The sequence below is a fragment of the Bombina bombina genome, chromosome 8 (genome assembly GCF_027579735.1).
Source record: "Bombina bombina isolate aBomBom1 chromosome 8, aBomBom1.pri, whole genome shotgun sequence".
In the NCBI taxonomy this organism is placed as follows: domain Eukaryota; kingdom Metazoa; phylum Chordata; class Amphibia; order Anura; family Bombinatoridae; genus Bombina; species Bombina bombina.
In genome coordinates this window covers 271667015-271680569 of record NC_069506.1, presented here as the reverse complement: position 1 = coordinate 271680569, position 13555 = coordinate 271667015, and the positions used below count along the sequence as shown (strand labels likewise).

The window sequence follows — 13555 nt, the reverse complement described above, 5'->3', positions numbered from 1 at the left end:
ACACCCATAATAAAATACTGGAACATATTAAAACATTTTCTTTTTGCACACTTCAATCCTTCTAACCGTCTCTGATATGATTGTTTTTCAATAGCTAAACTTTACAGACCACTTGTCTTGTGGAGGAGCCGTTCTGGATTTGTTTCTGGGATAAAGTAATTACTTTGCTGGTTTTATCAGATCAACTCTGCTGAAGCCAATAAGGAACAGACATAGCAAAAGTTTAACTTGACAAGCCAAAATAGGGCAAAAAAAAATAATGAACACTTACTGCAAAGTTGTTTTTTTTACTCAGAAGACATTTTAAATGACAAGTTCTAAGCTTTCACTGTCATTTTAAATTACATTAAACTTGCCTCACATTTCCAGCCCATTCTTACACAGCCTGGCCCTCATCAGGGTTACAAACTGATCTCAGAAGATTCTCTGGCAGCATTTTACAGCCAGATCTCTGGTCTTTCTCTTATAATAAGAGATTGGTGAATGCAAATCATCAGAGAAGAAACTGAGAAAAACATAACTTTTACTAACAGATAGCTGTATCATGTGATCTATATTCAGTCACATGACACCTCAGAGGTCCAAGATATCTAGCCGCTAATAGGTGGGTACCCATGTTTCATTTTATTGCAGAGCCCGCCCATCAATTCACTACCAATCAATTACTCAAGTCAAAAGCATATGGTTAAAAAAACCTCCAATCCGTACATGCCACTTGTTCCCACCCTCTAATTTCTCCAATCATTCTATGAAAATATGTCCCGCCCTTAAAGATCCTCCAATCAGCACACAGAACACGTGGAAGTCGTATGTTACGTTAGTGTTGCATTGAATAATGTCTGACTGGAAACAGGAAGTGAAGTTGTGATCTAAACATGCCGGCGATTCCGTTGCTCGTTAATGTGGCCGGTTCGGTACTCGGGGGCCTAGCCACAGCCAAACTTATTCCAGCTTTCCGGGAACACTTCATAGCGGCCAGGCTTTGTGGAAGGGATCTGAACAAGAGTGGCGGGGAGGCAGTGTGAGTGGTGATGAAATAGGGAGACTGGGTATTGAGGGAGTTAGGGTTGTATAATAAATCAGAGAATAAGGAGAACTGAGAGGTTGCGTATAAGGAGGAGGGGGATAGTGTGAAATTACTTTAGGGAGTGTGTCAGTTAAAACTATAAATATTGCTAGTATTGTCATATATGCTTGTGACACTGAGATCGGTAAGAGGGATTATTATTGCCTATTCTGATTAATTACCTGTGTCTGGTTTTACTGTTGCAGCCCAGAATCCCAGGGAGTCATCAGTGGTGCTGTTTTTCTCCTAATCCTGTTTCTCTTCATCCCGGTGCCTTTCCTCAGTTGTTTTGTTGAAGAGCATTGCAAAGAATTTCCTCACCATGAGGTAGGCAATCTGCTTCAAGATGCTTTTTTTTTTTTTTTTTTTTAAATTCTAACGAGATATATATATATATATATATATATATATATATATATTTGTATGTGAGATTGGACCTGGAAATTTGTACCCTAAGGTGAGGTTCAGAGCAGTTCCACTGTGCTGTACACCCTTTTTCAAGTGCCACCAGGGGGACCAGTGTTCATGCTTTTGGGAGAGCTACACAACTAGGGCTCGAGTTATCAAGCTACGGCAGGCAGGGGCGTACATATGCACTGCTGTCCATCGCAGCTCACATCTGGCGGACTGAATTCCCCTTGCGGAATTTAACATTGCATGCAAGCGCTATTTTGCGATATCGAACAATGCTGCCCCCTGCCCACGCACAGCCAATCACGTGTGGGCAGGAGCTGTCAATCTCAGACGGAAAAGACCAGGGAGATTTAAATTCTTAATCTAAAAGGTGGAGAAGTAGCTAGGAAGCAGCGGTGTGATGACCTCTGCTTGATAAATTGTGACTGCAGGTTCTCTTGTGAAAACTTGCAGTCGTAGAGGGGGGCTTGATAAATCAAGCCCCTACTAGCAACCCTATCCGCAGTTATTAAGCTTTGTTGTGAAAAAAGCTCTTTCTCTCCTATACAAACACCAGACAAGGCTTAGTGCAGTAGAGTAAATAATTTTAACGGTCAAGACAGGCTGTTTTTATACAGTACAAGATATAAAATGTAAATATGCAAACGCCAGTTACATACCGCAACCTCCCTCCTTGGGTCCAAATCTGCTGTGCTTAACTATTAGCCCCGCAACTTTTATATCCGGTAACTTTAACGGTGAAGCACCAGGCTTTCTAGAGGGGGTGTCCCCAAGTGTCTGATCATTTTAAAGCTCTTGTTCAGGTGCACATTCTTTAAAAGCTTGGCCCATTTTAGTGCAGGAGCGTCAAACCTTTTTGTGTTTACTGGGCGCTTACAAGATAGCATAGCCAGGATAGGTAGGGGGTATTGTAGGTACAAAAACGCATTCAGGCAGCTAGAAAAATGCACTGAAATGGTGCTTTTGTGAGGTGATGGGAAACAGAGTTTAATAGGGCAGAAAGAAAAGAAAAAAATAAAGGGACTTGTGGCTAGGAACCATCTTTTTAACCCCTGAGTGGCTGGGCTGTAGAATAAGCAACAGACTTTGTGTCTATATAGCCATAACGTTTATATTTTTAATTATACTTATAACACTTTTATCCCCATCCTCCTGTTATCCCCATCCTCCTGTTTCATTATTGTTATGTGTTACCCACCATCTTTGCTTGGTCTGCACTCTCTCTTATTACTACTTTTCTCATTTTGTTTTAAACCCTACCTTTTATTCTTCCCTTGCTCTCACTACTTACATTAATATTCTCTTTTGTTCCCATCCTTTAACTTGAATCATTCTACTCCCCCCACTTCCCATTTTTATTCTTGGTCTTCTCCCATTTTTCATTTTTTTCCCCTAGTTCCTCTCTTCTTTCATGGTCTGTTGTGTCTCCCGTTTCTTTTAGTTTGTGGCTCTCATTGGCTCCCTCTTGGCCATCTGCTGCATGATCTTCTTAGGATTTGCTGATGATGTCTTGAACCTTCGATGGCGCCACAAATTGCTGCTTCCTACTGCAGCCTCGCTCCCCCTCCTTATGGTCTATTTTACCACATTTGGCAACACCACTATTGTGGTCCCTAAGCCCCTACGGCCACTTCTGGGGCTTCATGTGGACTTAGGTGAGATCCATTAATCTGATCAATTGATTTATATAAATGCTTTATTGTTCATATAGTTTTATCCTAAGTCTCTCTAACCAGATGCTTTGTGGTGGTATTTGGCAGCTAGATGTTATCTGTGTCTTCCCAGACAGCTTATAATAGTTTGCCCTTCATCTTCTGAGATTAATTATTTCATTTTTTTTGTCCTCTCATGGGAGACAGTCTATGTCCTTGTCACTTTAGATTTTCTTCCTAGACATCTCTTTGCCACCACTGCTCTCTTGTATTCTGTTATTTTTCTTTTTGGGTCCACTGCCCTTCATCTCTCTAGATGCCCATATAATATTCATCTCTTCTACTTATCTTTCCACAGGCCTCCTGTACTATGTATATATGGGAATGCTGGCCGTCTTCTGCACCAATGCTATCAATATCCTAGCGGGGATTAATGGACTAGAGGCTGGTCAGTCTCTGGTCATTGCTGGCTCAATCATCTTGTTTAACATTGCAGAGCTGAATGGTGAGAAGCTTCTGGGCATATGTTTGCATGACTTAATGTGTGTGTAAGATGCATTGTAGGGCTAAGTGTTCCATTGGGAAAGTAGAAAAACCACTCAAGGCTACAGAGTGTCTTAATATAAAATAAACATTTGGTGATGCAAGTTGTAGTATCAAGATTTAGATTAGACAATGGTGTAGCTCTCTAAAGTACAATATACAGTATGTTATGGATAATATCATGTATATTCACGAGTCTCATCATGGAATGACATAATTTGAAATATATATATATATACTCACACTAGTATGTAAAAGTTTAGGCACCCCTGACAATTTCCATGATTTTCATTTATAAATAATTGGGTGTTTGGATCAGCAATTTCATTTTGATCTAATCAAATAACTGAAGGACACAGTAATATTTCAGTAGTGAAATGAGGTTTATTGGATTAACAGAAAATGTGCAATATGCATCAAAAACAAAATTAGTCAGGTGCATAAATTTGGGCACCCTTGTCATTTTGTTGATTTAAATACCTGTAACTACCTAGCACTGATTAATTGGAACACACAATTGGTTTGGTGAGCCCATTAATCCTTGAACTTCATAGACAGGTGCACCCAATCATGAGAAAAGGTATTTAAGGTGGCTAATTGCAAGTTGTTGTTCTCTTTAACTCTCCTCTGAAGAGTGGCAACATGGGGGCCTCAAAACAACTCTCAAATGACCTGAAAACAAAGATTGTTCAACATTATGGTTTAGGAGAAGGCTACAAAAAGCTATTGCAGAGATTTAAGCTCTCAGTGTCCACTGTGAGGAAATTGAAGACCCCAGGCACAGTTCTTGTTAAGGCCAGAAGTAAAATATCGGAAAGGCAAAGGATGGTGAGAACGGTCAAAAACAGCCCACAGACCACCTCCAAAGACCTACAACATCATCTTGCTGCAGATGGTGTCACTGTGCATCGTTCAATAATTCAGCTTATGGGAGAGTGATGCGGAAGAAGCCTCTTCTGCACACACGCCACAAACAGAGTCGCTTGAAGTATGCAAACGCACATTTGGACAAGCCAGCTTCATTTTGGGAAAAGGTGCTGTGAACTGATGAAACAAAGATTGAGTTATTTGGTCATAACAAGGGGCATTATGCATGGCGGCAAAATAACACAGCATTCCAAGACAAACACTTGCTAGCCAAAGTAAAATTTGGTGGATGTTCCATCATGCTGTTGGGCTGTGTGGCAAGTGCCGGTACTGGGAATCTTGTTAAAGTTGAGGGTCACATGGATTCCACTCAATATCAGCAGATACTTGAGAATAATGTTGAGGAATCAGTCACAAAGTTAAAGTTACACCGGAGCTGGATATTTCAACAAGACAACGACCCAAAACACTGCTCAAAATCAACTCTGGCATTTATGCAGAGGAACAAGTACAATGTTCTGGAATGGCCATCCCAGTCCCCAGACCTGACTATCATTGAAAATCTGTGGGTTGATTTAAAGCGGGCTGTCCATGCTCGGCAACCATCAAACCTAACTGAACTGGAGATGTTTTGCAAGGAGGAATGTTCCAAAATTCCTTCATCCAGAATTCAGACACTCATTACAGGCTATAGGAAGCGTCTAGAGGCTATTATTTCTGCTAAAGGAGGCTCTACTAAATATTGATGCAATATTTCTGTTGGGGTGCCCACATTTATGCACCTGTCTAATTTCATTTTGATGCATATTACACATTTTCTGTTAATCCAATAAACCTCATTTCACTACTGAAATATTATGTCCTTTGGTTATTTGATAGATCAAAATGAAATTGCTGATCCAAACACCCAATTATTTATAAATGAAAATCATGGAAATTGTCAAGAGGTGCCTAACATTTCTGCATATGACTGTATATACACATTTTATTTATTTAATTCTGTAAGCCAGAACCTTTTGAATCACCAAACTATTACAAAAATGTTCTCCATCCTTGCAGAATTCATGTATCATGAGCTTGCAGTAACTGATTATGACCTCTCTTCACCAACAGGTGATTGGCGGGATGATCATCTTTTCTCTCTTTACTTCATAATTCCATTCTTCTTTACCACTCTGGGGCTTCTGTACCATAACTGGTGAGAATCACAAACATTGGGTTCTAGGGGATTCACCTGAAGTCAAGAGGGATGGCATAGAAAATAGTGAATAAATGAGTTAAGTAGCAATGCTAAGGTATAAGTGTAACAATGTGAATACCTGCTTGGAAACTTTTGAGAGAATGTTCTTAGAAAAAATAATAATAATTTAGGGTCTCCTTGTCCACTCATTTGCCCTCCGTTGTCAATGGGGTACAACTGATGTGAAAGATCCTTATATTGCACCCAGAACAGAAAAATACACCCATTGTGTTTGTGATTAAGAATGGAATAGTTGTGTGACTGTTAACATAGTGGATATGTGATTTCTGATTATAAGAAAATGTGGTCTCCTGTCCTAATGAGCAAACAGTGAGATCATTGTAGATGTATGTGAGACCTACACGTGCCCAATCACCATACTTTTCCCCACCACGCCTCTACAAATATATATTTCTAGAACAAAAAATGGCATATCTCCTTTATGTTTCCCATTCAGTGTAACTAAAGTGTCTCATATTTGTCCTCTATTTCAGGTACCCTTCACGAGTGTTTGTTGGTGATACTTTCTGTTACTTTGCTGGTATGACCTTTGCTGTTGTTGGCATAGTTGGGCACTTCAGTAAAACAATGCTGCTCTTCTTTATTCCTCAAGTACTGAATTTCTTGTACTCTCTACCACAGCTACTGCACATCATCCCCTGCCCTCGCCACAGAGTACCCAGGTAAGCTCCTTCCTCTGTCTCCTATTTGGAATATCTCACCTATGTCTTCATAATCAGTAGTGGATTACATTTTCTGGCACCTGAAATTAATGTATGTGTTTCTTCAGATTTGATCCCAGCACTGGTAAACTCAGCATGAGTTATTCCAAGTTCAAGGTGAAGGAGCTGTCTGACCTGGGAGCCTTTATAATAAAGGTAATCTATGTTCCTACACTAGACTTATGTTTGTTAACTGTCTGCTTACAACAAAAAGAGTAGCATTATTGTAGGTGACTCCCCTCCAAATGTCTACATGTTTTTTCTATGCTGTTGCTCTAATTTATGCATTCCACAGATTGCTGAAGTACTGCACATTGTGGATGTCCAAAGATCAAAGGGAGAGGATGGAGAATTAATGGAAATAAACAACATGACCCTTATAAACTTTGTGCTGAAACTGATAGGACCAACACATGAGCGGACCCTTACACTGCTGCTACTTATTATTCAGGTGACACACATGGAATATTCTCAGTTGCTGTTAGCAGGTCCAAAAATATTAGTGTAGAGGGTGAACCCAAGAGTACAAAGGCTGGTGCAGTTTGAAAAGGACATATTTGTTCTTCTGCTGTGACTCCTCCAGTCCTATAAACTGTGATATTTATACCTAAAGTTTTAAACTTGCCCAGATAAAAAAAAAAAGTACTTTGTGAAGACCATTGTGGCAATGAATAAAGAGAAGGTCATTACAAGATAGGACAATTTATTTCTCTCTTGGTTAATTAGTGGCCAGTCACCAATGAGAAACCCCAAACATGACTATTGTGATTCTTCAAATGGTCTGGTAGACACTTACCTGACCTCCAGATTGCTGAGAAATGTACCACTTCAGCTTCTTCTAGATCTAACATTGAATAACAGATTTGCTGTTGAGAGGCGAAAAGGGAACTCCACAAATGCATTCTATAAAATAGACTGGGCATATATGCCATACCGCCAATTTCAATACTAGGAATCATGAGTAATATTGAACAAATGAGACTCATTCCCTATTTAAACTAATAAAATAGAACCATAATCAGCGTTATTGCTCATTGTCGAAAAGTAAACCCATGCCAATATAATTAAACCACCACAGATGAGATCTGATATAAATGCAAATTTCACTCACACACCATCCCTTTAGCCCATAGGACAGAATGGACTTTTTTTTCTTAGAGGAAGTAATTGGGGGGGGGGTTTATGGGGTTTGGTTCTGTCCATACACATATGCAATATATCTCATTGAGGAACAGTTGCTATGGAGAGCAAAGAGAATTTTAAAACATAATATAAAGTTATAAAACATTAAAGGGACAGTCAACACCAGAATTTTTGTTGTTTAAAAAGATAGATAATCCCTTTATTACCCATTCCTTAGTTTTGCAAAACCAACGCTGTTATATTAATACACTTTTTACTTCTGTGACTAACTTGTATCTAAGCATCTTCTGACCGCCCCTAATCACATGACTTTTAGTTATTATCTATTGACTTGCATTTTAGCCAATTAGTGCAGTGTCTGCCATTAGCCACGGGCGTGATCACAATGCTATCTATATGGCCTACATGAGCTAGCTCTCACCTGCTGTGAAAAGTAAATAAAATAGAGGCGGCCTTCAAGGGCTTAGAAATTATCATATGTGCCTTCCTAGGTTTGCTTTCAACTAGAATACAAAGAGAACAAAGCAAATTTGTTGAATTGGAAAGTTGTTTAAAATTACATGCCCTATTTGAAAAAGGAAAGTTTTTTTTTTTGGACTTAACTGTCCCTTCAAAATAAAGAATGCAGTCTTGAAATAATTTACATGGTAAACATTTTGAATGTATATAATCTAAATTGCTCTGTAGAATGTTTATTAATTTATGAGGAATTTGACTTTAAGTTTTAGGTGACATGTGCAATCTTACATCACACGTGGAACACACGTTTGACCGTCACAATCTCTCTCGGAGCTAGAGAGAATGTGTCTAAAATACAAAAACATTCAGGATTAAATATAGGCAGGGACTTGGACTAGTGCTGATCAAAGTAGCAACTTACCTATTTTATTGATCTTACCGCTAAAATATCTACAAAAAAGTCTCTCTAAGCAACTGGATTTATGAGTATACATAAAAATAAAGAAGATTCCAGATGAGGTTTGTTTTAATCAGTCTATATGATCTCTTCATGGAATCTGATATTTCAATATAAAATGGTTCATTTATTTAAGGACTATATGACTTGTGCAATTTCCAGAGTATGATTTTAACCCTTTAAGGACACAGCTTTCAGTTTGCTCAATTGTTTTATGACGGAAAAATTCTGTCATATGTCCTTAAGAGGTTAAATGCATTTGTGTTAAATACTTAAATCGAAAACAATATCTCACAGCTGTTTTAGGAATTAATCACTGTTCTTTTTGCAGGTCCTTGGAAGCTGTGTAGCATTCCTTGTCCGGTACCAGTTGGTCCGTCTTTTCTATGATGTTTGAGTGACCCCAGGAGGGTGGCATGCTGCCCTCATTGACTCTGCTGCTAATGTCATTATCACGAGAAGGGAGTATAACCATCAGCTGCAGAAAACCTACGCCCATAATGAACCAGAGCTGTTTGATATGCAGTGCAGATCTCTGGCAAACAAGGAGTTAATTTAAGACATTTCAACAAACATTTTTACAGTGATGGGGACTATCTCAAATATCTTACCATTTGAGAGAGGAATAATAGAAGTTGACAAATTCTTAAAATATGCAACATTTTAGCTCTAATTTTTTTTTATATATTGTCACAGATTTTATAACTGAAATCCTATGTCATCCCAGTTCCATTTAACAGAAAAAGTAACCCTCCAAACTTTGTTTGGAACAGTTTCTTTTTCTTAATATTTTTATTTTATAAAACAAAATTTGTTGTAACTGTTCAGCTGCAGAATCAGTGTGAGGTTCATTCAATCACTAGTGCACTTGTCAGATGAATCCTAATTTAAAGGGACAATACTATCTCATAATTTAGATACATCATACAATTTTAAAAAAAAACTGTTACTTTTTATTCTCAAATTTGCTTTGTTCTATTTGTATCTTGATTCAGACAGCACATTCTTGTTTTAAAGACCCTTTTAAATTAACTATTTCCAAATGTACTTGGTTTCCTATGGAGAGAATATGTTCATATTAGGACTGCACCATATGATGGGGGAAGATATTGCGATTTTATTACAATATTTTTTTTAAAACCTACATTTTGCATTCAATAATGCATTTAACTGTCCAAACAAAACAGTGGCTTGCAGTTTGCACTGCAGGCTGAATAGGGCAGAGAAAAGAGCACACTTTGCCTGTGCACACCTCAGGACTGAAGCAACAAACCATGAGGCAAGTACAATGGCAGAGGTAGTATTCAGTTGTGTGACACTTCCTGGTCCGCCCCTCTGGAGGAGTGATACGTGCTGCTGGACTGGAGGGTTTGTGTGACTGACAAGACGTGTTAACCCCTTCATGCCGTCCTAACCGCTTTAAAGCATTTAGGCTGCATTAAAAGGACACAAAACCCAAATGTTTTCTTTCATGATTCAGATAGAGCATGCAACTTTCTAATTTACTCCTATTATCACATTTTCTTCATTCTTTTGGTATCTTTATTTGAAAAGCAAGACTGTACGTTTAGATCCTGGCCCAACCCCAATCTGGGTTGTTCTTGCTGATTGGTGGATTAATTTAACTGACTAATAAACAAGTGCTGTCCAGTGTCTGAACCAAAAAAAGCTTAGATGCCTTACTTTTCAATAAAGATAGCAAGAGAACGAAGAAAAATTGATAATAGGAGTAAATTAGAAAGCTGTTTAAAATAGCATGCTCTATCTGAATCACAAAAGAAAAAATTTGGGTTCAGTGTCCTTTTAAGCCACCAATCAGCATGCACAACCCAGGTGCTTTACCAAAAATTGGCTGGCTCCAAGCTTACATCCCTGCTTTTCAAATAAAGATACTAAGAGAACGAAGAAAAATTAATAGGAGTAAATTAGAAAGTGGCTTAAAGTGGTGGTAAAAATAAACAGTAGTTTAATTCATCACTTAATTAAAAAGGGTGCTAAAATCACCCTTTCGCTAAACACAGCGGCTCTGGCTGCCCACGGCACATTGCTCTCCTTCAACTAAGTGATGTTTGCTCCTCTAAACCAATAGCCGTGCGTGTCAGCTGACAGTGTTCTGTATCCACGGCTATTGGTTTAGAGGTGCAAACGTCACCTCATTGGTAGAGCGCTGTGCCCTGGGCTGCCGGAGCTGCTGATTTTAGCACTTTTTTTTTTTTTGCAAGTTATGAATTAAACTAATGTTTATTTTTAGTGATGGTAAATCCTAGCATTTGTTAAAGTGAATGTAAATTTTGATACTCAAGTGCCCGGTGTTCAAAAATTTGATTAAAAACAGGGGCACTTTAATTCATCAAAATTTACATTTCACTCCTTTTGTGAAAAAAAAACTATCTTTTAATCTTGACAGCCGATCCAGCTTCCTCCGGTCGTCGCAAAGCCTCTTCCTGGGTCTAAAATGAGAAATCTGGCTTCCTCCAATCACGGCGTTGAATCAGACACCGATTCCCAGGGGGGAAGCCGTGATTGGAGTATGACCTATCCATCATTTCTGACATCAGAAATGACTTGTGACGACCGGAGGAAGCTGGAGCTGCTGTCAAGTTTTAAAAGTAAGGGGTTTTTTTTCCCCCCAACAGGAGTGAAATGTAAATTTTGAGGAATTAAAGTGCCCCTGTTTTTAATCAAATTTTTAAAAACCGGGCACTTTAGCATCAAAATTTACATTCAACATCACTCTTAAATTACATGCACTATCTGAATCATGGAGAAAAAAAAATGTTGTGTGTTTCATATCCTCCCTTTACCCCTTCCCGCCCTTTGGACGTTCTATGCGATCCTAACTGCACCGGGCTTTAACGCCCTTAGGACAGCATAGACCATCCTAGCCTTTTGGCTGTACTTAAAGGGATACTAAACCAATTTTTTTCCTTTCATGATTCAGATAGTGTGCATTTTTAAGCAACTTTCTAATTTACTCCTATTACCAATTTTTCTTTGTTCTCTTGCTATCTTTACTTGAAAAGCAAGAATGTAAGCTTAGAAGCCGGCCCATTTTTGGTTCAGCACCTGTAATTGTAATCTACTTCTATTAGCAGTTATTACTGTTTTTCTGTGGCATACTCACATATCCTGTGAGAGCTTGTGGTCTGGTATTCAAATACCACACCTTCACAGGGATTTAGCAGTGGCTTGTACGACACACATTACATCTTCAGATGCAATACTCACCACAGCCAGGTCTCTGAGATGTGGTGTTTAAATACTGGTGCACAGGCCCTCGGCATATGCCGTTGAAAAACTAACAACTTTTACTAGAAGCATTTTTGCGGATGAAAATATATTGCGATAATGCTTCTATTTCAAATGAATATGCACCTTTAAATTCTGATCTTTCTAGCCCTTTAAATCTTTTGTTTTCACCACACACAAAAAGTGTGTTTAAGTAAACTGTTTTTCCTAACAGTTTAACTGGAATCAGGAAATTCTCAATTCACATGAAGTATTTCAACAATGCATATGCTACATTGCATTACTGGATGGATAATCAATGCTGAAATCATGATCATTTGATAAGTTTTCAATGCTAAATCAAAACTAAGTTCACACCACACATTTCAGAATTATTAGAAAAAAATAAATAAAAGTAGGTTCTAATTTATCTTCATATGTGACCTTATAAACATTGCACTGTTCTTTTTATCTATTACAAAATATTTTAATAAATTAAGAGATTTTATCCATGAATTTCCAACACAGAAAACTTTTGTATAGAAAAACGTTAAAGGGATATGAAAAAACACAATTTTGTTCCTTACATGATTCAGATAGACTAGAGAATATCATTTGAAACATTCCAATTTACGAACATTTAATTTGCTTCATTCTTTAGATATCCTTTGTTGATGAAGAAATATCAATGCGCATGGGTGAGCCAATCACACTAGGCATCTTATGTGCAGTCACCAATAAGCAGCCTATTTAGATATGCTTTTTAACAAAGGATATTAACATAATGAAGCAAATAGAAGTAATTTGGAAAGTTGTTTAAAATTGCATGCTCTTTCTAAATTGCGAAAGGAAAGTTTGGGTTTCATGTCCCTTTTAAATTTACTATGTAACCCCAGTTAACCTTTTAAAGCCGTTATGCCGTTCCATTCCGTCATAATTAGACTGGGCTTTAAAGCCGTTATGACGGAATGGAACGTCATAACTAACGGCTGTCCTGAAGCCTTCTGTGCTTCAGGGATTTAATCGCGGTCTGGAGGGCGTTCCTAGGATTGTAGGGACGCCCCCCAGATGCGATCCAATAATTGAAATCTCGCGATCGTATGCACGATCGCGTAGTTTCAATTTGTCTACATCGGAACAGTTGTTCCGATGTAGGCACTTTAACCCTGTCACGAAAGGGTTAAAGTATCTCTTCTGTTTCATATCATTTTCTACCCTTACAATTTTCATGTGTAAAGAAATGTAAAACAATGTTTTAATTGAAGTTAACAGATTTTGCTTGCACAGTGGTGTAAAGATGTCAATATTTATTGTAAACAGTTTCTAATATAAATAAATGCAACTTCGGTTTTTATATATGACTGCGTCTGAAAATATTTATTATATTACTGTGAAAAAAAACCCTGTAAAGAGTATGTTTATTAAAAATAAAATGTTTATCAACAAAAATGTGGTGAACATAACAAATCAAGATTTTTGCCTTGAAAATAGTACTCCACGACTGCTGTATAATTGGCGATAACACTATAACGCAGACACCGGTAGGATTGTGCCTAGAGGTAATGTGTGCATTAAAGGGACATATTCCAGCCAAAACTAATCTTTATGGATGCATTTCAGTTTTCAATAAAAAAATAATTGTAATATAAATGTATTATCTAAAATGCTTCTAATAAAGATAGCAGTATGCACCAGCATTTAAGACACAGCACCTGCTCAGGCAGCCAAAAGTAAAGTAAGGCTTTTCGTTATCCAGATTTAATA

The 13555-nt window shown here is 38.0% G+C and overlaps 1 protein-coding gene across 1 annotated transcript; it reads left to right on the top strand.

Annotated features, from left to right (window-relative positions):
• The first annotated feature begins 822 nt into the window (after positions 1–822).
• Positions 823–13149, top strand: DPAGT1 (dolichyl-phosphate N-acetylglucosaminephosphotransferase 1). Its single transcript, XM_053691343.1, has 9 exons — positions 823–1021; positions 1273–1393; positions 2922–3135; positions 3491–3637; positions 5656–5740; positions 6277–6465; positions 6573–6660; positions 6800–6955; positions 8895–13149. Exons 1-9 carry the CDS (start codon positions 876–878, stop codon positions 8958–8960), a joined length of 1212 nt encoding a protein of 403 aa, XP_053547318.1. The 5' UTR covers positions 823–875; the 3' UTR covers positions 8961–13149.
• The last annotated feature ends 406 nt before the right edge of the window (positions 13150–13555 follow it).